The 22,872-nt window shown below is 34.0% G+C and overlaps 3 protein-coding genes and 1 long non-coding RNA gene across 6 annotated transcripts; 2 read left to right on the top strand and 2 right to left on the bottom strand.

The window, feature by feature from the left end:
- Nucleotides 1-76: 76 nt before the first annotated feature.
- LOC111408996 (protein FMP32, mitochondrial-like) lies at nucleotides 77-5,562 on the top strand. The gene is made up of 7 exons (XM_023038876.1): nucleotides 77-538; nucleotides 651-782; nucleotides 934-993; nucleotides 4,722-4,798; nucleotides 4,890-4,946; nucleotides 5,063-5,129; nucleotides 5,208-5,562. Exons 1-7 carry the CDS (start codon nucleotides 383-385, stop codon nucleotides 5,325-5,327), a joined length of 669 nt encoding a protein of 222 aa, XP_022894644.1. The 5' UTR covers nucleotides 77-382; the 3' UTR covers nucleotides 5,328-5,562.
- A 1,615-nt stretch (nucleotides 5,563-7,177) lies between these two features.
- LOC111408992 lies at nucleotides 7,178-8,864 on the top strand. Of its 2 annotated transcripts, none has more exons than XM_023038874.1 (3): nucleotides 7,178-7,411; nucleotides 7,511-7,941; nucleotides 8,242-8,864. In XM_023038874.1, exons 1-3 carry the CDS (start codon nucleotides 7,309-7,311, stop codon nucleotides 8,719-8,721), a joined length of 1,014 nt encoding a protein of 337 aa, XP_022894642.1. In that variant the 5' UTR covers nucleotides 7,178-7,308; the 3' UTR covers nucleotides 8,722-8,864. The 2 variants fall into 2 exon arrangements, with proteins under 2 accessions (XP_022894642.1, XP_022894641.1); XM_023038873.1 differs by having other exon boundaries at nucleotides 7,182-7,411; nucleotides 8,236-8,864.
- An 11-nt stretch (nucleotides 8,865-8,875) lies between these two features.
- Nucleotides 8,876-21,096, bottom strand: LOC111408993 (protein ANTHESIS POMOTING FACTOR 1-like). The gene is made up of 5 exons (XM_023038875.1): nucleotides 21,053-21,096; nucleotides 12,294-12,309; nucleotides 12,118-12,202; nucleotides 10,237-10,286; nucleotides 8,876-9,383 (listed from the first exon to the last, which is right to left on the bottom strand). The coding sequence occupies exons 1-5, from the start codon at nucleotides 21,094-21,096 to the stop codon at nucleotides 9,240-9,242; spliced, it is 339 nt and encodes a 112-aa protein (XP_022894643.1). The 3' UTR covers nucleotides 8,876-9,239.
- A 1,227-nt stretch (nucleotides 21,097-22,323) lies between these two features.
- On the bottom strand, nucleotides 22,324-22,844 carry LOC111408995. Of its 2 annotated transcripts, none has more exons than XR_002705391.1 (3): nucleotides 22,751-22,844; nucleotides 22,522-22,621; nucleotides 22,324-22,436 (listed from the first exon to the last, which is right to left on the bottom strand). It is a non-coding gene; the product is annotated as an uncharacterized LOC111408995 (long non-coding RNA). The 2 variants fall into 2 exon arrangements; XR_002705392.1 differs by having other exon boundaries at nucleotides 22,522-22,594.
- Nucleotides 22,845-22,872: the final 28 nt, after the last annotated feature.

The raw sequence follows: 22,872 nt of genomic DNA, 5'->3' as shown, positions 1-22,872 counted from the left end.
TAAAGCTAGTCACCGAGTCTTTGAATTTTCACCTACTAATCACTTTCTAAATAACCATTTTTCATTTTTAGGAAATAAACTGGTGTACGTCTATGAAATTTCGGTTTCTTTAATACACGGCAACACAATCCTCACGTTCCCCTAGGAGTTAGCAAAATCGCCATGCCCAATTATCCACGCCCCTTTTTCTTCGTCAGCATATATATATTACAGAAATTGTTGATAATGGGACGATAATATTACAGAAAATCGATCTATTCGTTATTGCAAGATTTAAGGCAATCCCGTTTCATAATCAAGTCAAAAATTACATAAATTCTGCCAAAATCTTTTAATATCTCAATCCGATTCGTGGAGTTTTGTGAAAGATCACAATATTCGAATGGCCGCATGTGTGGCAACTTGGCGCTTGGCACAATTAGGAACTGGGTCCTGCAGAACCCACTTGTTTGGTGCGAACAGGTTTGAATCCAGACCCATTTCGGAGCTAGCCAAATCTAATGGCAATCGCCTCTTTCTGGTCGACACATTAGCCCTTGTAAGTAATTTCTTGCATTTAATTGTTAACAGATTAAATTAGGAATCTGATTGATTCAGGATTTGAATTGCAAAAGACTTATATGAACTGTATTTCGATATTTGTTACATAGGTGAGGAGATTGGAGGCCCAAGGAGTGCCATCAAAGCAAGCGGAGGCTATTACATCTGCTATGACTGAAGTGCTCAATGACAGCCTCGAAAATGTGTCTTATTCCTTTGTTTCTAAAGGTGAAATGCAAAAGGTAATCTCCTTCTCCCTATAATTATTATTATTATTATTTTTTATTTATTTTATTTTTTTGGGTTATATATTTCGATATTTATTAATGAACATAGAATGTGCATTTTAACTATTTTGTTAATGGCTATTCTTTTTGTTTCGTTTTCTTTCAGAACGAGATGACTCAGGAAGCCAATTTATCCAAATTCAAATCTGAAGTTAAAAGCTCTCAGGTATCCCACATAATTCACTTGTTTTATTTGGGTGATATTTCAGTCTTTGTGCATCTATTTATGGCATGGTTCAGATTTCATATTCCAATTGTTTGAACGAGTTGATTTGATGACAAAATATATCCAGCACGGCTTCTTTTCTTTGGTAAACATTTTCGTGGTGTTGATGGATTGCCTATGTGAAAGGAGAGATTTTGACGAAGCAAGAGGATTTTTTTGACTAAAAGGCCTCTATAACTATAATTTCTAATCGATCAAAGTAAGTTGAAGAGAATGAAGTCTCTTAACGGGTAGAAATATCACAATTGTTCTACGAGTAACCTTACCTACAATGCATGTGTGCAGGATTTCTCTGCGTGGTAACATAAATTAGATCCTATTATATGATAATTATCAGTCAGATGAATGGAAAATGCTAGCTTACACTAGATTTCAAGAAATTCCATATATTGCATGAGGTATTGACTTTCATTTTGTCATAACATAATGCTGCGGTGTTTGCAAAATCTCTAGATATATTGCCTGCATAGAAGGTGTTGCATGTCTATCACTATTTAAATTCTGATCCCAAAATAGTTCAATTCAATCGCAACAAAGGCCTGTCATTAACTTGAAACTTGAAGCTAAAGCAACTGGGAAGACTTATAACATTGCAATATCATTAAATGTGATTCCCAAAAATATTTTTTTTAATATTGTATCAATTTATTTTTTTTTTTTTTATTTTTTTTTATCAACATTACTCGACATTCACCAAGATCCAAAATATCACCTGATTTAACATTGTTATATACCCTCTATAATCTTGCTATGTATAACTGATGTCTTGGACCAGAACTTAACATTGGTTGGGATCTTAGGTTTTTTATTCATCTGACATTTGGATGCATCGAAAGGACATGCTAATCTAGAGAAATCCCTTAGTAATAGTGCGATTATACACAAGGAGGGAATGTGCATGTAGTTAAGGGTTAGCTTGGAGCCATGAGATATTAGATTATTTATGGAAAGGAAAACTACGAAACTATATAGAGGGCTTGTAATTCACATAATCCCTACTGGTCTTCTATTTTGTCTGTACTTGCTGTTATACCTATATATCTTAAGGTTATCACGCATGTTAAATTGATTCAAAGAAGTTTTCATGGGCATTCAATTCTTTAGAATCTGTTTCTGTGGACTGGCAATTCCATGAGATCTTTGCAGGCTAGGGAATAATTACATAATCTGTTTGTGGTGGAAAATTTCTTGGATCCTGAGAATTGTTACTACATATTGGAAAAGCTTTGTCCTCTTCATTCTTCAATTGTTCATTTCTCCTATATCAGAATGATCAACGTGGAATAATAGTAGGATAAATCTCCACTTTTTTATGTTATTCTCATTGAAACTAGTTGGTTGGGCTATTACGCTTATCAAATCTTCAATTCATAAGCATCCAGAGATCATGTTATATATTAGTATAAATAATACTAGCAAATACTTTGATAAGTGGGTAATGTATTAAAAACTTTAAACTCTTCAACCCGTCCTGCTTCAGCATTTTTTCATCAAGTTTGAAAAAGAAAAAGCATCGTGAAATTATTGTGGTATATTATAGGGTTGGAAAACCGCTGGTTGCTACAAGACTGTCATTGTAATGTTAGAAGAACCTTCAACACCTTATTGGAGAAGTATTGCTGTTTGATTTATGTCTGATAAAGAGAGAATATATGTAGGTTTTTCTGGTAAAGGGAGGGAGACTTTGGTCTTTGAATTTATCATTGCGACACTATCATGCCTACAATAGTTATTCTGCAATGAAAATTTTTCCACTTTACCATTGAGCTTGTCTCCTTGCACGATCTAACCTCTTTGTTTGGTTGTTAGAAGATTATGTGGGATGGGTGTCACGAAGAGAAGTAAATGATAAAGAAAATAATTTGTGCATGTTTGTTGGAATGAAGAGTTGAAGGAAAAACTTGAACTTTAGTAATTAAAGTGGGTTGAATGAAATTGCCAAGTGTTCCAAGAATTTATTCGATAGGAAGGTGCCACTGAGGTTAAAAGGCAAGCGCCACAAAATAGTGATTACACCGGCATGCTTTATGATTCGGACTGTCGGGTTTTCAAAGTACAAGATTCCCATAAGATAAACCTAGCGGAAATGCAAATTCTATGATGGGTGTTTGGTCATATTAAAATGTTAGAAAATCAGAAGATATGCCATCAAGTGGACGTGTCATCAATTGAGGATGAATTAGGGATAGGGCAGCTTAGGTGGTAGGGATTATGTTTTGCATCAACCTAAATAGGCTCCTGTTTGTAAGAACATGTGATTTTAGTAGAGCAAGTTAGAAGAGAGAGTAGACCAAAATTAACATGGCATGTTGTAGTTGTCAAGCATCTAGTTACTTCTAGGTCCTGCAATGAACAGAGCTGTATGGTGAAAAAGGATTCATTTACTTGACCCCAAATTTACCAGGATTAAGGCTCCGTTAGTTGTAAATATTGAACATCTTAATTTGATAAAATGGGTGGTTAGTATTTGCTGGAAAGTGCTGCAATGCAGGAAGTATTTCCTCTGGGAGTATTTCCTCTGGGAAATTGTGCCAACAGTTCATCACCTAAAAAAACCAAGATAAGGCAAAATAATTAACTTTCGTGTACTTTCTCTTCCTCTCTTCGAATGTACCTAGTACATCAATCTTTGATACTGAAATGCTACATGAGGGCGTGCGGCATTTAACAATTTGTGGCCAACTCATTAGGTAGTATGACTTTCCTAAATAATTTTTGAAGATCTCCTTCCATCCAAAATTATTTTTGGTGGTTTCACTTTGCAGGATTATTTAGAAAATTTGGAGGTTGTTTGGTTTGTACACACTTTCCAATTTCCCCTCTTAATGTTTGATTGAGACATAAATTCATATTTGTGACATTAGATGGGCAATAGGTGCAACATTGTGATTTAATATAACAGCACTTCAGGAAAGAACGACAAAGAAGAATTTTTTTGAAAGAAAATGGAGAAGTTCTATTTGTGATGGAGAAAGTGTAATTTTTGTATGGAAAGAGTAAAACAAAGATGATTTCACATTAAAGATGATAAACATTATTTATAGCATGTTTGATTCTCATTTATTGGGAAAAAAATGAGTTTTGAATAGTATTTTTTGGAAAATGTATGGTTAAAAAGTATGAAAAGTTTTTGGTATACGTGCAGAATATTTTATTGTGTAAATATGTGGTTGAAAATAATCCTGTAGCAAATCATTAAATAAGTTAATGGGTGTCGAACAAGCACTTTAGTAATGAGCCTAATAATATTCAGTTGACCAAAAGTTTATTGGAAATAAATTTTAAGTTTGTTGTTTGTCGTTCTTCTATGTGATAGTGATATTTTTTTGTTGGGTTAGGTACTTGACATATACTAACACTCACCTTCGAGAACTTTTCTACCTCGTACACCCTAAATAATGGATCGATGCCCATTACTTGTTATTGCTTCCAATGGGCATTATATGAACATGTGAGCTGATGCAAGAAATTTAGTTATCTAAATATTTAAGCCCTGGTGTTAGGAGATCTAATTGGTTAACCCGAAATCAATTTGATACTAGTAAAAAGAATAGAGAGCATCAATGTATTTTGCAGGTCACTTGCTAAGTTCATTTCTTTTGAGCACTCGAACTCCAGTGGAACACTTATCATGGATTCATTTGTTATATGTTTGGTTTCTAATGCAGGATCATCATTTTTCTGTGTTACAACATGAGACTGAAAAACTCAAGAGTGATATAGAAAAGATGCGCAGCGAGTTGAGGTCTGAGCATATGTAGTGAACTGCATATGATACCCTTTTTGCATTCATATTTGTTTGTTTTGAACATCAGACTATAATCATTTTCTTACAGATATGAAATGGACAAAGTCACAGCTGGGCAGCGTTTGGATCTTAATCTTGAAAGGGGGTAAGTTGTTCCAAAAACCTCAACTATAGACAAAATGGAGAAGATCATATATTATGTACACTTTTAGTGCCATTTGGATACTTATAGGTTGTTTATATGTTTTTTTGCCAATGCAGGAGAATTCGGGACGAGTTGGCCAATCAAAATCAAGAAACTACTAACCTGACTAACAAACTTGATCGAGTGAGCTGCTGAAAAAATGTAATTCGTGCTAATCAGTGTATGTTTTAACCTTATCGGTTCCAAACTTATTTATCTCAGGAAATTCATGCATTGCGGGCTCAGTTGGAAGCTGCGAAATACGACGTGATAAAATACTGCATTGGTACCCTTGCCTCTGTCTCTGCTGTTGGTTTAGCTGTGATCCGAATCCTGATGTAAGTTTGCACTGCAAAGTAATTCCCATTTTTGTGAGGAATTGTATTGATTGTCATCTTCAAACTCATTGGATATTATTAGATGGAAAAGGAAGAACTTCCTTCTAACATAGTAACATTCAAAGCGACATTGTAATCTGTTGATCTTTCATTCCATTGAACGTAGTAGTGGGTTGTGTTCTTGTTTGAATTTTTTGGTTGGCTTGCTATCAAGAAGTTATTGGTCTTTTATTCACACAGTTTGAGAGATTTACGAGTATTATCAACTTATACACCGCTCATTTATTAGGTTGAAACTTGACTCGTACTAAATTGTACTTTGTATTATGGATCAAACGCTTCAGTTGGCATTCAACTCATACGAGATTGTATACTAAATTCGAACTAATCTGAAATTTTAATCTATAATAGAAGACTATGAAGTCAGTCGCAAATCTCAAAGGGTTACGTGTAACCCACTGCACCACCAAAGGTCCAAGACAAGTACCTTAAATATAACTGTGACCTAATAATTAAATCGTATGTTTCTTACAAAATCTATTAACTGGTTCGGACTGTTTTGTAGAGATTTGATGTGTCCGTTTAGAAGTGTAATGTCTGTCGGAACAAATTTTGTAAGATGTTCGACATAACCTTCTTTAGATAATACTTCTGCACTCTATGAGCAAAAGTCGTGCCTTGCTGGTGTACAGTCAGATGTGAGCGGTGACGATTTCAAATTTGCTGTACACATGAATGTTTTTTAACTTCTAGATTCAGATCCTCGCTGGCTTTGTTTCGAAGTTTTGCAATTTGATTTTTTGTTAGATTTGGAAACGTCACGATGATGGGCTCCTTTCATGACTCCATGTTATCTTCTTCGTCGATGAACAAATGGTAGTTGGGAATTTGCGGTGCAATTGGTGGTGGTGGTAGGTTGTGAATTTATGGCGGTGGTGGTGATTTCGATGGTGCCGAAGGTGGTGAAGGGTGGATAGGGTAGGGTAGGGTGAGGTGAGATGAGATGAAAAATAATTGTGACTAGTTCATATTGTGTTACATGTACATAACAATTTTTATAATGATTTATACACAACGTGTTGAGATAATTGAATCGAAATATTTTCAACTAAATAAAAAGACAACTTCCTCACTCTCTTTTTAACTCTTCACAACTCCATTATATATAGATAGCATTATTCGACTAATTAATTGGGTAACTTATGACCAATAAATAATTTGTAACCTATTAAAATTTGTGATTTGAGATTAAAATATGTAATTGTGACCCACAAATCTTGTCTTTGTGAAAATAATCTTATGTGATTTGAAACTAATATGTGATCATGATCGTAAATTGTGTGTTTATTTGTGACTATGACCCATTTGATTAAATATAGGTCACAAAATTTTATCAAAGATCACAATTCTTGACAGATTTTTTCAAGTTCCTTAAATTTGAAAGTGTATCTCATATTTTATGTGATTCATATCTTTTAGTAAATTTTCAACCATGCAAGTAAATCAACTTTCATAAAAAAAGTCTACTAAATTTTTTTTAATTATTTAATTATTTGTTATTATTATTATTATTTTTTTTTGGGGCTAAACCAAACAGGGCTAAAAATGTTTACGAATACAAATTTGATAGGGACAATCCATATCTTCTTGGACTGGGCTCCAACCCAACGTAAGGCATGACTGAGACGCAGTCCATCAAGCAAACCTGTATTGCCCAGAATAAATCCATTTAAAATAACAAGTTCCCAACGGCTATTTGTCGACCCAGTCGCTGCCTAATCAAGCGCTCCAACGGTCAATTTTCTCTCTCCCAACCCTATTCTATTCTCCCAAATTCTATATAAAACCTTCCCTCATTGCACAAATTCTATTCCTCTCTCTCTCTCTCTCTCTCTCTCTCAGAACCGGCCATCAGAATTTCTCAATCCTACGGCAAAAGCGAAACCCAGTTGAATTTTCCTGTGAATTTTGATCCCACAATCCAAATGGAAACCCCATTATCCACCAGAAGAGTAACCAGATCGCAAACAAGATCAGAGACCTTGACTGACAAAAGTATTAACACCAATAACAACATGGAAATCTCCAGTAAGTTTAAAATTTTATTCTTCTCCTCTTTCTTGATTTGCAGTATTATATTCTTGGTTTAATCTTTATTTGCTTATTTTTTCCATGGTATTTCTCAAGAATCTGAAAAGACAGTGACGAAATCAAGGCAGATGAGCAAGAAAAAAGGGCAAGATCGATCAGCTTTTATGGATATAACAAATGATTCCCCGATTGTTGGGCTCGCAATGGGGAATTTGAAAACCCCATCATCGACATTGTCCAAGAAGAGGATCAACTGTCGAGCCAACAACACAGGCGGTACCCCGGGCTCGGGAGAGGCCCTATTGAGAGGTCAAGTGAAATCCCTTTTGCAGAAAGTTGAAGAAGAGGCGGAGCTTTCGAAAATTACTTTGGAAAACAAGCCTTTCTTTAACCTTGGCAACTCTCCATTATGCTTTCTTGCACCAACTCCTGCAAATACACCCCAGATTTTGAACCTTGGTGATAGTGGAAATTACTTGCCTTCCGTTACACCATCCCCTGTTGAAGAAAAGTTTTTGATCCCTCAGGTTTCTTTTATTTATTAGTTATTAATTCTTTAATATTATTATTTTTAATTTATTGGGTTTTTAGGGTTTCTTTTATTTATTAGTTATTAATTCTTTAATATTATTATTTTTAATTTATTGGGTTTTTAGGGTTTCTTTTATTTATTAGTTATTAATTCTTTAATATTATTATTTTTAATTTATTGGGTTTTTAGGGTTTCTTTTATTTATTAGTTATTAATTCTTTAATATTATTATTTTTAATTTATTGGGTTTTTATTAAGTTCGTATATTTCTTGAAATATTGTTTTATAGAGTCAGGTGTTAAGTGAGATCTTAAATGGGGAGAAACAAGATGCAAGTGAGTCTGAGAAGTGTGAGGTTACAAGGTCTCTGCTATTGGAATTTTTTGAGAAATCAGACGGCTCTGATTCATCCGTGCTGACATGCCAAAGTGGAGACACTGAAAGTGGTGAAGCGAAGCTATCTACTGATGATGAAGATGCATCGATTTGGTCCGTTCAGGTTAATGCAAGCAGTACCAGAGACAACTGCAAAGAAGAAGAAGAAGAGGTCGAAAAAGAATGCGATTATGACTCCAATTTTGTCGATGACAAAGAAGATGACGACGAAGAATTGCTTGTTGAGCTATGTGAAGGAATTATCAAAATGAATATGAATGGATGCAGGAAAATGGTAAAATTTACTGGCAAACATACTCGATTCGTGTATGGCAGTGATGATGAACTTGAAGGAGAAGAAGAAGTATGCAATGGTGAAATTGAATCTCCTGTTTCATAATCATTTGAAGGGTGTGTGAGAAATTTATTGCTTTAATGGTCGTCTTTCTTTAGACGCCATGTTATTCTAAACTTCTGGATTTGGATTATATACTCTGATGCTGTAATCATTCTAAGAATTTTAATTGCAAAATTTTATCATAACTAATCAAATCTTAGTGGAAACCTCACATTGAAGCTTAAAAACTTATGCCTTGATCTAGATGGATTTCATCCATAAAGAAAATAAAATAAAAATACCTTGAACTACCAGGAAAGGATAACAATCACATATCGTTACATCTTCGGACATGCCTCATGTGAATAATACCCATCAGCGTGCATTTCTTCAACAAGTGGGCGTGTCGAACCCCATTCTTCTTTTCCGTGTGAAAAATGCATCAATGGTACAGACCAGAAATGCGGCAAATGCCTCACAGGTAATGTGCTCCAGAAAATCAAGCAAAATAAATCATCGGAGAAACATGAACCCAATTTGATGGGCATGCCAGAGAAGAACACCAAATAAATTTCCAGTTTCTACTTTCTTCCAACATAAGCCGATAATTTGGACAAGTCTGGAATCCAAAATGATAACTCCGAAGAACCAGTTACAAACATCAAGCTTCCTGGAGCCCATTTGATTACAGGTGGTTCGGCTTGTGAACTCATCCAACTTGCCACCTGTCAAACCCCATCAAAGCAAAATAACAAAAACATAAACAGGGCTTAGTTTTGAAAATTTTATGCCAGAAATTTAAGAAAATATGTACCATCAAAATATATCAACATATCATTTTAAACAATCAGACACACTTGAGAAAGAATGGCTCTGCAATATACGTTGCAACGATCATATTTTCTTAGCACTGGAAAGGAACATACAGGGTTAAGTGGCTATATGAGGTGGACAAGCAGATTTTAAAGTGGCTATATAAGGTGGACAAGCAGATTTTAAAGGTGATAGAATATCAATGAAAAATAAGGATGCTTTGTGGGCTCGAGCTGTTAATATTTTCTAGGTGTGTGTTGAAAAATGATAGATAGTGCTTGAATCTCATTCTTCAGAACAGAATTTCCATTGTTTACTACTTCCCAGAACCATTAATAATTCACATACTACTTCTGTTTTATATTCAAATACTATCACAGTACGCTAAAACTTGTTCCTAAGAAATTGGGGGTGTCAACTACGTGTGCTCTTTTATCTCAGCATTTGGTCCAGCGTCATAATGTTCGAAAGTTGCATAGTTAAAAAAAAATTTCAAAGAAACATTATAATTGTCGCAAAGAGCAGAGCTGTCTTCCAGTGGTGTTCAATCACTAATGTATTTTTAAAAAAAAAATTTACTGACTTGTCCTGAAGCGATAGACCAAAAAATAGGATTTGTCTACTCCATTTCACCAGGAACTACACATAATCTTCATGTGATTAAAGCTTTCAATACCTAAAGCATGTAGATATTGCTAAACGCAAGGATCAATGAAGAATCACAAAACAAATATTTTGCAGAAAAATAAATTGCTATTTGCATACTTCTTTTCCACTCCGAACACTCCAAGCATAAACACTACCATCACCAGAACCTGCCAAGTAGCATGAACCAAAAAAATGTCAATTTCAAAGGAGAAGGGTGGGAGTCACAGATGAAAGAAAATTCAAAGCATTCATTTACTCACAATTAACAAACAAGAACAAATTGATAGAAACATTTAAATCTGGCAACAAAGGCAATTTAATTTGGCAAAACAAAATTCTTTCCTTCAAGGCTTTTGATCATTTGATGTGTAGTGCAGAGGAATACGGGAGGACAACACCACATTATTAGTGATACAAGATCGTGCTTGGACTCTATCGGGAGTGTCAATTTAAAATCCTTTAAAGATATTTATTCTCAAATTTATGTATCCATTTTGCGTAAGAGTATAATCAATCATACGACAAGTGGGTTAACCGCAGGCCCATCACATGGATACAGGACTACAAGTAACGTAGCTGATACATCAAATGGCATTATCTTAAGAAAATAATGGGCTGTTTTCTTTCTTTCCATTTACATTAAGTTTTGTGTCTTTTAGAGACGATTGCTAGATATGGTTGTTGCCAAAGCATATAAAGGATGTGGTGCAGGCATGGAGGAGAAAGCTTGGAGATAAAAATAGCAGGCTTGTTTGGGATCTTATTCCAGGATGCATTGTATGGTGTGTGTGGAGAGAAAGGAACGGCCGCTATTTTGAAAATCAAACACGGACGACAGAGCAGTTTAGAGAATTGTTTTAACTGATTTTGTATACTTCGTTTAATGCTGCGGCTACTAATCGGATAGAAGGGCTGTTTAATTTCATGTTATTTCTATCTTGGTTATATCGATAATGCACATCTTGTGTATTATCTTTTGATTAATAAAATTACAAGATTTTCGATCAAAAAGAGAGAGAGAGAGAGAGAAATGATTGCCAGATAAATCTCAGCATCTCATAAAAGCGCCAAGAGGTGGAATCTCTTCAATCCATTTATTAACTCTCAATAGCTACTTTGTAATGGGGAAAACACAACGTAAAATATAAGCAAATTAACATGGTTTGTACCACTTAACATTTTCTTTTCTTAAGAACATAAATGACTAGATATTTAAACTATGTAACCTAGATTGCCTACGAGTGCTCTTAAATTTGCAACTCGGCACGTATGAAATCAATTCATGGTCTCTTACACTAGGTCCTTTACAGTTTTAATCAATGATACAGTGACTATGGCAGGACTTATCCTCCACCATTTGTACTTAATGTGGCCAAAGGCGTACAAAACTACCACAAACTTAAATTTCTTCACAGAATGTGACCAGAAAGCCACTTCTTGATTTGTGTATAAGCTCATCAAGATATTCTCAATTTTGAAATTCAGATGTAAACTAAATATTTTTCCTTAAAAATTTGAAACCACATTGTTACAGGGACTACAAAATAAATAAATATGCAGAATAGGGAAAAGTGCATTTATCTGGACTGTATAGGTGCTTACCTTTTATTTGTTTCTTCCCTCCCCCCATCCCCTCAAAACTTTTCCTTTCTAGCAACAGTAGTTTCACTAACCAACAAGAGAATTTTTATGCCATCAGATCGTCAGAAAAATGTAAAGCGATAATCCGTCTTATTTAAGAGAAACGTTGTCCATCATCAAGTAACTACATCGACAATTGACCAGATCGAATTACATGTTATTTTAGTAAAAATAAATGGCATCCTTCTATTGCCTTATCTAGTTACAAGAGCAGCATGTTAGAAAGAATGATGATTTGCTGAGAACTTGCGAATCCAGAGATAAATTGAGGACAAAAAAATATAGACAGCCAACAACAGGAAGTCAAAATAAGAGGTGCGTGGTTCCTTCTGTACAGCAATTGGAAACTTTTCTTACCTGATATAACATACGTTCCCTCTGGGCCGAAAGACGCCTCCAAAGTTGAATTACGTGAAACAGGCTTCACATTATATGTCGATAACTAAAACAGAAGTGAAGCACAAATCAGAAAGGAATAAACTTTCATTAAAGCCACAGCAGATTTTAACATGAATGGAAGGAAAACGACGCACAAGGGTACCACGAAAGTGTTGGGAATCTATTTATACATGCACAGCGGAATTTAAAATAATTTTCGATTCCCACCAAGAATCGCCTTTGTGTTTAAACAGAGATTGTGACAAGATTGTACCTTTTCTAGATCTGCAATCTTTTAGCTTTTCTTTTCGTTCCATCAACCTTGATTCACCACCACAGCTGTCCAATTGTCCAGCCTCCAACGGTAATCCACACAGAAAATAAGATTGCAGCTTCTAGGGTTTTCTCTTGTGCCAGCAAGAATAATAAAAATCATATGGACCTCAAACCCTAATTATGTATTTATATAAACTCAAACAGGCTTGGCCCGATCCGGTCCAATAATTAATTAATCCAATTAATTAAATGCGGTCCGTGAATTAATTAATCCAATTAATTAATTCGAAAATATAAATAACAAATCCAATTAATTAATTTATCCAACGATTGTTAAATTAACCAATTGGCAATTTCCAATCTTCCAATTCTCTTTTGTGTCTGACCCATTAGGTTCCCGACCACGGTGCCTAACGACTTGAAATATTATTTTGATCTAATCAAAATTGATAAATTAAAACACCCTTTTAATTTATCGTCAATTCACATTCGCCGTCCCTGATTGACATCTAGCAATGTGTCAGGGCAATACATGTGACGGGAAATGTCACGTGGTATGACAAAACCAAATTCGTTCGTTTACCGTGAAACTATAATCCCTTCGTCAATATGATCCGATCAATTACGAGATATGGAGTTGTGTCAATCTCGATCATCGATCATATCTTTCACTCCACTATTAAGTCAATATAAATCGAAAACTCCTTTTCGACTTATGAGTACACCTTGACCAAGGATTTCATCATTGACTTAATTGAATGAAACGCAGATCATAATCTCCTACTATCTAAGAGTGACGAATCCTTTATTGATCAATCACAACCTTCACACGATTCTTGACGTACCCGAACGATGTCGTATTAGCGGCCCTTTTCAGAGCAACATCCAACACCGCCAAATTATGACTATCCTCATATAAGGTACCATGACGACCTCAAGTCAAAGGACCAATTTCACTACCGAACGTTAGAGATTAACCACTGACACTCAGATAGTTATCCATGTGGAATCTCTCGACGGGTCTCCAATGTTTTGTTCTATAACAAACATCCACGTGTTCATTTAAGTGTCACCACACTTTAACTTGTGAGATCAGCTACTTACTTCACAAGTAAGAAATGTCACACGTGATGGTCTATCCGTAATAACGATATCCGTATCTCGTTATTACTTACGACCACGGATGATTTAAGATTCAATCAGATGCAATTTGTATCTCACAATCACAATTCCTTGTGATTAACAAATTACAAAGATTTGAATCTACGGACTCTATTATTTATTAAATTATCTATTAATTAAATAATAGATCTGTCATTTAATTGCATTAATTACATATAAAAGTATTTATGTCCAAAGTTGATTGGACCTAGGGCATAATACTTACAAAATCCCACTTGCACTAGATCCAATCACTTATGTATCGAATATCATAAGTCTACATGACGATCATGTTTATACTACGACAACCCTTTGTCAGTGGATCTGCAATATTATTAAATGTGGAAATTTGCTCTTCTCTTTGCATCATTTCTATGTATTATCTCTCTGATGAGATTATGCCGCTTTAATACATGTTTGGATCATTGATGAGACATTAGTTCCTTTGCTTTCGCAATGGCTCTATTGTTATCACAATACTATTGTATGTAATCAACAATATCAGGAGTCACTCCAAGTTCATTTATGAACATCATGATCCGTATTGCAACTCTTTGCTACTTCTGAAGTATCCATGTATTAGGTTTCTACTATTGAATCAACGTTTGCTTCACGTTTGGAACCTTTCCAACATACCGCTTAAGAGTAAACCAGTTTCTCCATATGAAATCTTCTCAAGATTTCATCTATGTAAATAGGGACGAGTTAAGCAATCTTCTAGATCTACCTCTATAGATCAAGTTGCTTATCCCATATCGTTTATGAATAAATCCTTTAACAACAATTATTTCAACGATTGAAACATAGGGATGTCGTTTTAGGAATACGAAAAATGCTCCCACTATCTTCTTGTAATCACACAATTCGTTTTCAAATTTGATAAAATCAAACACTTTGACTTTTCATCAAATCTAAGATTTCAGCTACAAGAGACTTCTCTTAACCTATAGTAACGATATGCAACTGTTGCAAACAAAACCCGAATGGACTTAAACAGGGCTACAGGAGAAATATTTCACCAAGGTCAACATTTAACCTTTGCTTCTAGCATTGTTTTGTATATATGGATATTCATATCCATATCGACCTTTTCTTTTGTAAACTATTTACAAAAGCTTATGAGCTTTATTCCATTAGGAGGCTTGACCAAGGTCCAAACCTTGTTCACTTGCGTCGAGTTTCATCTCGAGTTTCATGGCCTCTTGCTGTCTCTTTTAAGTCAACACTTGACTTTATTTTGTTGCAACTAGCAGGTTCATTATCCTGGATCACTGATTAATGATCATGGATTTGCACCTTCTTGAAGGTCGAATGACCCTACTAGATTCACATAGAGCTGTCATGTCCTCAGGAGTCTTTACTTCCTGATCCAAAGTATGTCCCATATCAGATATGAGATCGAACTCGGATTTATCTAATTTGTTAATTATATCTGTGGACTTTTGAACTCTTTCAAATTCTATTTTACTCCCACTGTCTTCTTCAAGAGTAAACATTTTCTCTAAGAAGATGATATGTTGTGAGACGAAGACTTTTTTTCATGATAATAGAATTTATATTCAAATGTCTCATTTGAATATCCCCACAAATACGTATTTATCAGATTTAGTGTCAAAAATATTTGATTCAAGGCGCTTCAAATAAGCGTTATGGCCCTCAAGCTTTCATATAAGATAAATTGGGACATTGCCTTTCCATAACTCGTATGGAGTTCTGTTAACCAATTTAGATGGGACATGGTTTAGTGTGTTGCACACTGAAATCAATGCGTGACCTCAAAACAATTTTGAGAAATTTGCATGGCTTGTTATTAATCGCATTATATATAATAATTAAAGATTCCTCATTTTAAATACACCGCCTTGCTGCAGTGTATATGAAGGAGTCCACTGCACGAGAACCTCATTCTCTCTTAGATAATCTAAATTTTATCTTTAAGATACTCTCACTTGATCGAATCTTAATGTGAAGGTATCTTTACCTCTTTGTTTCTCTAATTCTAGTGAGAATCCTTTGAACTTTTCAAGAGTTTCATGTTTGAGTTTTCATCAAGTATACTTGATCATTGATGAAATAAGAGAAACATTACCTGACATTGATTGACATGAATCCATATGCATCACTATGCATTAGACTAGTAATTATGCTGACTTTCTTCTTTTCAAGCAAAAGAAGATTTGGTTATTGTGCCAGACATGCATAATTTGTACTTGTCAAAATGAATTAATCCCAAGTATACATCTTTATGTAACTTTGGAATTATATTTCATCTAAATGACAAAGTCTGTCATGCCAGATGTTGGTAATAATTATATTATAGTATTTATGCCTTATAATTTCTATACTTATTATAGAATCTTTAGTATTAAAATATATAAATGTCGTTTTATAATTTACCATAGCCATCAAGGTCTTTAACAAGATAAACAAGAACAACAATTGTTCTTAACATTAAAATAGTTCATGTCCGAACATGAAATTCATTTTAATGTTCCAGCTATAGTTGGCATAAAACGACATTTCTCTAATTTCAATACTAAACCAAAAGGCAATGGTAAGAAGTATATTCATACAGGTAATGTAGCAACCTTTGCTCATCTCCAACGTGTATGTCAACTTCTCCCTTTCGCAGTAGTCTACTTCTTTTTAGTTTCTCCATATTTGTATAAATACGATATTTACACCTGGTATCATATACCTAAGAAACTCGTGGAGTAGACGTAAGCCATACAATATTCCTTCCAATGACCTTTCATTCTATAATGAAACCAAGGGTCGTTATATTTGGTATTGTCCTTTGCTTACACTGTCTTGACCATATTGGACGCTTTCACAAAACCCCTTCCTCTTAATAATTTTAGAGGAATCAATGACTTGCCCACTACTAACTTCGATGTTGGGCTTAACAGTCTTAAGCATATTAGCAACTCAATAATTGTGCATTCAAGCTTATTCACGTTAAATTCATAATTAGTTATGAATAGCTTTCTCTGACAGAGATTGCAGAACTAAGTCACTACTTAGTTCATGGTTTGTAATTGAACTCAATTGAGACATTTCTCAACGTCAATCATCTTCAGTGTTTAAGTATTGATTGAAGATTACTCTGTTATTTTGCACCCGTATAGTTGTTTGGAAGTCTCATATCCTTCCACACACGATTATTATCATACAACCCTTTGTAATGAAGGATTATGTGTCAACATCTATACTCTCAAGTAGCATTTGTAACTCAGTGACATAGTTGCAAGTATCACATACGTTGCAGTACTATTATCATCACTGCGTTTACTATAGAAGCCACCTCTTCTTTAATCGAGTCATCACCAGGTGTCTCTGGAAAGGGCTACTCAAGGACGTGACCAATTTTCTCATGCATAAGAACAATTCTCAAATTGCAGTGTCAATTAAGAAAATATAGTTTGGTTGTTGGCATCTAGTATGCCATTCAAAACATATGGTTTACTCAGATTCAATAAATATAAATGACAAAAAGGAAAGAATAATATATAAAATGCATCAATTAATTTAATATGGTCTTTTATTAAATTAATTATGCTCCCACTGTTTAAATAAAATTTATGACCCTCTCACATAAATTTATGGAGTCCATGCTTGACTCCCAGTGGACTGGGATCTCATCTATTATATTAAGACCTTGAGTGTACTCAACAAGCCATAATATAATATTTGGGTAGATACTATTATCAATTGTATTTCCATACAACTCCCAGATCATTAAGCTGATAACTCTTTGTTTTCACACATCTTATGTGTTAGCTTAACATGCCTCTAAAATTTATCTCCTTGAGTGTACTCAACAAAAGATAAATTTTAGTTAAGTCAAACCTATCATTCAGAAATATCAAATATTTCATAGTGTCAAACATATCCCTAATGGACCAGCCTTGAGTGTACTCAACAAGTTGAGACGATTTGAGACTCTGATTTTTCACTATAATGATGAAAGGCGATTACAAATGTGACTTAATATTTTATGGAGGGATTTTGCATTCATCAGTCTCATCAACAACAATAAAATCATATATATATATTATTATTATACATCTACTATGCAAATATATATATATATATATATATAATAGTGTGGACGATAATCGACTTTTACTATCTAGTCTTCCCGAGCCATAAGGAAGACTAGTTGGTCAATTCCTAGAGGGTATAGCACTGAACAGTGTCAATGCACCATCTCCATGATCTGCACCTCTTCTTATCTCTTCAATTAGTCCAATTTCAACATGTATCCTATACTAGTTGGCACACAGGCCTAAATGAAATTGGACTCGCAGGCCCATAGTAACAATAATAATAATGGACTCGCAGGTCCAAAATAATAACAATAATAATAAGCTCGCAGGCCCAAAACAATTAAGAGCTCGCAGGCCCATAAAAACGACAAAATTAAAAATTAACCATTCAACACATCCATATGGTCGAGTCCATAATCGTCCACTAATAATACATTCATCACATAAATGTATACCTATATAATATCTAATATTATATGCAAATAAGTTTCAAGTTTAGACAAATGGATCAGATTAATTAAATAATTAATTAATCATATTAATCGATTATTTAATTAGCGGGAATATTTAATTAAAGTCAAATTTTAATTAAATAACAAATTAAAGTCCAACTCTAATTCAACAATTATATGGCAGGATTATTTAATTAAAATGAAATCTTAATTAAATATCAAATTAGAGTCAAACTCTAATTTCAAAATGTAAGGCGGTTGAATTTAATTAAAATCAAATTTTAATTAAATGACAAAACTGGAGTCTAACTCTAATTCCAATATTTAAGGGCGAATGAATTTAATTAAAATCAAATTTTAATTAAATGGTAAAATTAGAGTCCAACTCTAAATCTAGGATTTTAGGACGAACATGTTTAATCAAAATCAAATTTTAATTAAACATCAAATTATAGTCTAACTCTAATTTAAAGAAAAGTTTAGGGCGAAACAATTTAATTAAAATCAAATTTTAATTAAATATCAAATTAGAATCCAATTCTAATTTCTAAAATATCTTCGGGTGAAAATTTAATTAAAACGAATTTTAACTAGGTCCTAAAATTGGAGTCCAACTCTAATTTAAATTGAATCAATATTTTAAATTAGGATAACACTCCTAAATAAAATAAAATTCAATTGGAGTCAAAGTTTAATATTTAAGTCAAAATCCAATTTTAACGAAAATATAAAATGTCGTCAATTTTAAATAAAATTTTAATTTGGGTCAAAATTAAATTATGGGTCAAACCCATTTAGAATATAATTTTAAAACCATTTTAAAATTCAAAATCAAATCCATTTTGAAATTTGCACATTTACCCAAGATTAAAATTACAATCAGAGGCTCCAAATTTCAAAAATTATAAACAGGACCTCCAATTTCTTTAAATTATAAAAGGGCCCCTTTTGTTATTTACAGAAATGACCCCGATAGTGGAATTGCAAGCAAGGGTCCTCAATATCAACCTTTTGCAAAATAACCATTATTTTAAAATTTTAACAAATGGACCCCCAACATCATATTGCAGCCGGGCCCCCACAATTACATTAATTGCAGAGAAGACCCCCGTCTCCACCAACCTCTTACCCGATTTCATAAACCCTAAAATCCCAACTTTATATATATATATTTTTTGTTTCTCTTGGCCGGCGCCGCCCAAATAGGCCGGCAGCCCGCCTCCCAAAGCGTCGAGCGTTTACCGCCCAGCAGCGCGAAGCCAGCGGCAGACGCGACTGCCTGGCAGCGGCGTCTGCTGCCGCCTTTGATGCGGTAGACGCCGCTACCAGTGGCGGCATCTGCCGTGCCAACGCCGACAACAACTGTTGCTGCCGGCACCCTCCCCTTTTTTTTCATTTTTTTTAAATCCGAAAATCCAATTTTCAAATTGCTAGAAAACAAGAAAAATATGTACAATCAACATTTGATTATTCAATCATGCAAATCAATTCCTAACAAACACAAAGTAGGCTCTAATACCACTGTTGGGAATCTATTTATACATGCACAGCGGAATTTAAAATAATTTTCGATTCCCACCAAGAATCGCCTTTGTGTTTAGACAGAGATTTCGTTCCATCAACCTTGATTCGCCACCATAGCTGTCCAATTGTCCAGCCTCCAACGGTAATCCACACAGAAAATAAGATTGCAGCTTCTAGGGTTTTCTCTTGTACCAGCAAGAATAATAAAAATCATATGGACCTCAAACCCTAGTTATGTATTTATATAAACTCAAATAGGCTCGGCTCGGCCCGATCCGATCCAATAATTAATTAATCCAATTAATTAAATGCGGTCCGTGAATTAATTAATCCAATTAATTAATTCGAAAATATAAATAACAAATCCAATTAATTAATTTATCCAACGATTGTTAAATTAACCAATTGGCAATTTCCAATCTTCCAATTCTCTTTTGTGTCTGACCCATTAGGTTCCCGACCACGGTGCCTAACGACTTGAAATATTATTTTGATCTAATCAAAATTGATAAATTAAAACACCCTTTTAATTTATCGTCAATTCACATTCGCCGTCCATGATTGACATCTAGCAATGTGTCAGGGCAATACATGTGACGGGAAATGTCACGTGGTATGACAAAACCAAATTCGTTCGTTTACCGTGAAACTATAATCCCTTCGTCAATATGATCCGATCAATTACGAGATATGGAGTTGTGTCAATCTCGATCATCGATCATATCTTTCACTCCACTATTAAGTCAATATAAATCGAAAACTCCTTTTCGACTTATGAGTACACCTTGGCCAAGGATTTCATCATTGACTTAATTAAATGAAACGCAGATCATAATCTCCTACTATCTAAGAGTGACGAATCCTTTATTGATCAATCACAATCTTCACACGATTCTTGACGTACCTGAACGATGTCGTATTAGCGGCCTTTTCAGAGCAACATCCAACATCGCCAAAGTATGACTACCCTCATATAAGGTACCATGACGACCTCAAGTCAAAAGACCAATTTCACTACCGAACGTTAGAGATTAACCACTGACACTCAGATAGCTATCCATGTGGAATCTCTCGACGGGTCTTCAATGTTTTGTTTTATAACAAAACATCCACGTGTTCACTTAAGTGTCACCACACTTTAGCTTGTGAGATCAGCTACTTACTTCACAAGTAAGAAATGCCACACGTGATGGTCTATCCGTAATAACGATAACCGTATCTCGTTATTATTTACGACCACGGATGATTTAAGATTCAATGAGATGCAATTTGTATCTCACAATCACAATTCCTTGTGATTAACAAATTACAAAGATTTGAATCTACGGACTTTATTATTTATTAAATTATCTATTAATTAAATAATAGATCTGTCATTTAATTGCATTAATCACATATAAAAGTATTTATATTCAAAGTTGATTAAACTTAGGACATAATACTTACATAAAGGAATCAAGAACGTGAATATGCCCATCTGGTGTAGTCAAAAGCATAAGGCCATCTCCAACCCAGCACCAAATTTTGCATCATTTTGCACCAAAATTTGCATTAAATTTTGCACCAAACCAAAATTCTTCTCCAACCATTACACCAAAATTTACACCAAATGAACAGTGATTTATTATTTTATTCATTCTTTCGATTTTTGACAATATATTTATTTTAAAATATTATTTATTTATTTATTTATTTATTTTATAACTATATATATTACTAAATCATAACTTCATTAAATTCAAAAATATATTGATTACTATATTATCACATGTCATATATATTATGTTAAATTGACAAAAATAATTGATTATATTATTAATTTATGATAAACAATTATGTTAAATTTACAAAAATAATAAACTTTAATAATATAAACTTTACATTAAATTTAATTTTAAACGTAAACTTTACGAATTTAACTTTACGTTAAATTAACAATTACGTTAATTATTATTGATTATATTATTAAAAATAATAAACTTTAATAATATAATTAATAGTGTAATTAATTAAGTAATTATTATTATTATCATCATTATCATTATCATTATTATTATAGAATGAAAATGACACAAATGTCCTTAACCATTATCTTTGAAAAAAGAAAAATAAGGGTAAAATGGACATTGCACCATTTGGTGCAAAATGGTGCAACATGAATAGTGTTGCACCATATTTGGTGCAATACTATTTATTACACCATTTTTTGCACCAAAATTTGGTGCAATGGTGCAATGGTTGGAGGAAGTTTGCACCAAATTTTGGTGCAATGGTTGGAGTTGCCCTAAGTAATTTGGTGCAATGGTTGGAGTTGCCCTAAGTCTTCCATCATTACTGAACTTCTAAACATTTGCATCTGACATATCTCCCCCAACAGAAAATATATTGCACCATTTATTACACCATTTTTTGCACCAAAATTTGGTGCAATGGTGCAATGGTTGGAGGAAGTTTGCACCAAATTTTGGTGCAATTTGGTGCAATGGTGCAATGGTTGGAGGAAGTTTGCACCAAATTTTGGTGCAATTTGGTGCAATGGTTGAAGTTGCCCTAAGTCTTCCATCATTACTGAACTTCAAAACATTTGCATCTGACATATCTCCCCCAACAGAAAATATATCAAATGGGCCCTACAACTTTGATAGATCAGCGTCTACTCAAAAGACATTGATGACTTAAATGGCCACTAGCATTAATGCATATTTATATATGAAATATTGACGTTTTCATACTTGCGAGCATCAAATATTCGTACGTATCCTCCGAAAGCAATGGCAAAAACAAGCCCCTGATCGTCATAAGCTGCAGCTGGTCTACCTTGGACACGTAGAAGACCCTAAGTGCAGAGAATACACTGTTAACTAATGTTTGGAGAAAAAACAAAATTAAAAAACCAAGGATAATATGGCCATGGCCTCCACCTGACATTTATCTGCTCTTTGGTCCCAAAGCAAAACAGCCCGATCAAGAGATCCAGAGATCAAATATTCTTTCCTAGAGCACAAGCTAAGGGAAACAACCCTAAAGTACAAATAGTTAACTGTCAAGTTCAAGCAGTATTTTGAAAAATAATACGGTTTTTCACGTGGGAATAAATAATGACGATAGTTATGAACTGTGCCAGAACAAATATCGAGTCAAGAACCATACCTGTCATGATGACCCTTAAAGTAACGTAAATATTTATTGTCATGCAACGAGAGAAGCCGCAGTGATTCTGGGTAATTGTTAAAGAACTGAATCAATTACCTTTTTTTTTTTTTTTTTTTTTT

The sequence above is a fragment of the Olea europaea genome, chromosome 14 (genome assembly GCF_002742605.1).
Source record: "Olea europaea var. sylvestris chromosome 14, O_europaea_v1, whole genome shotgun sequence".
NCBI lineage: Eukaryota > Viridiplantae > Streptophyta > Magnoliopsida > Lamiales > Oleaceae > Olea > Olea europaea.
Note: the sequence above shows the minus strand (reverse complement) of the source record. Positions and strands in the feature narration are given on the sequence as shown.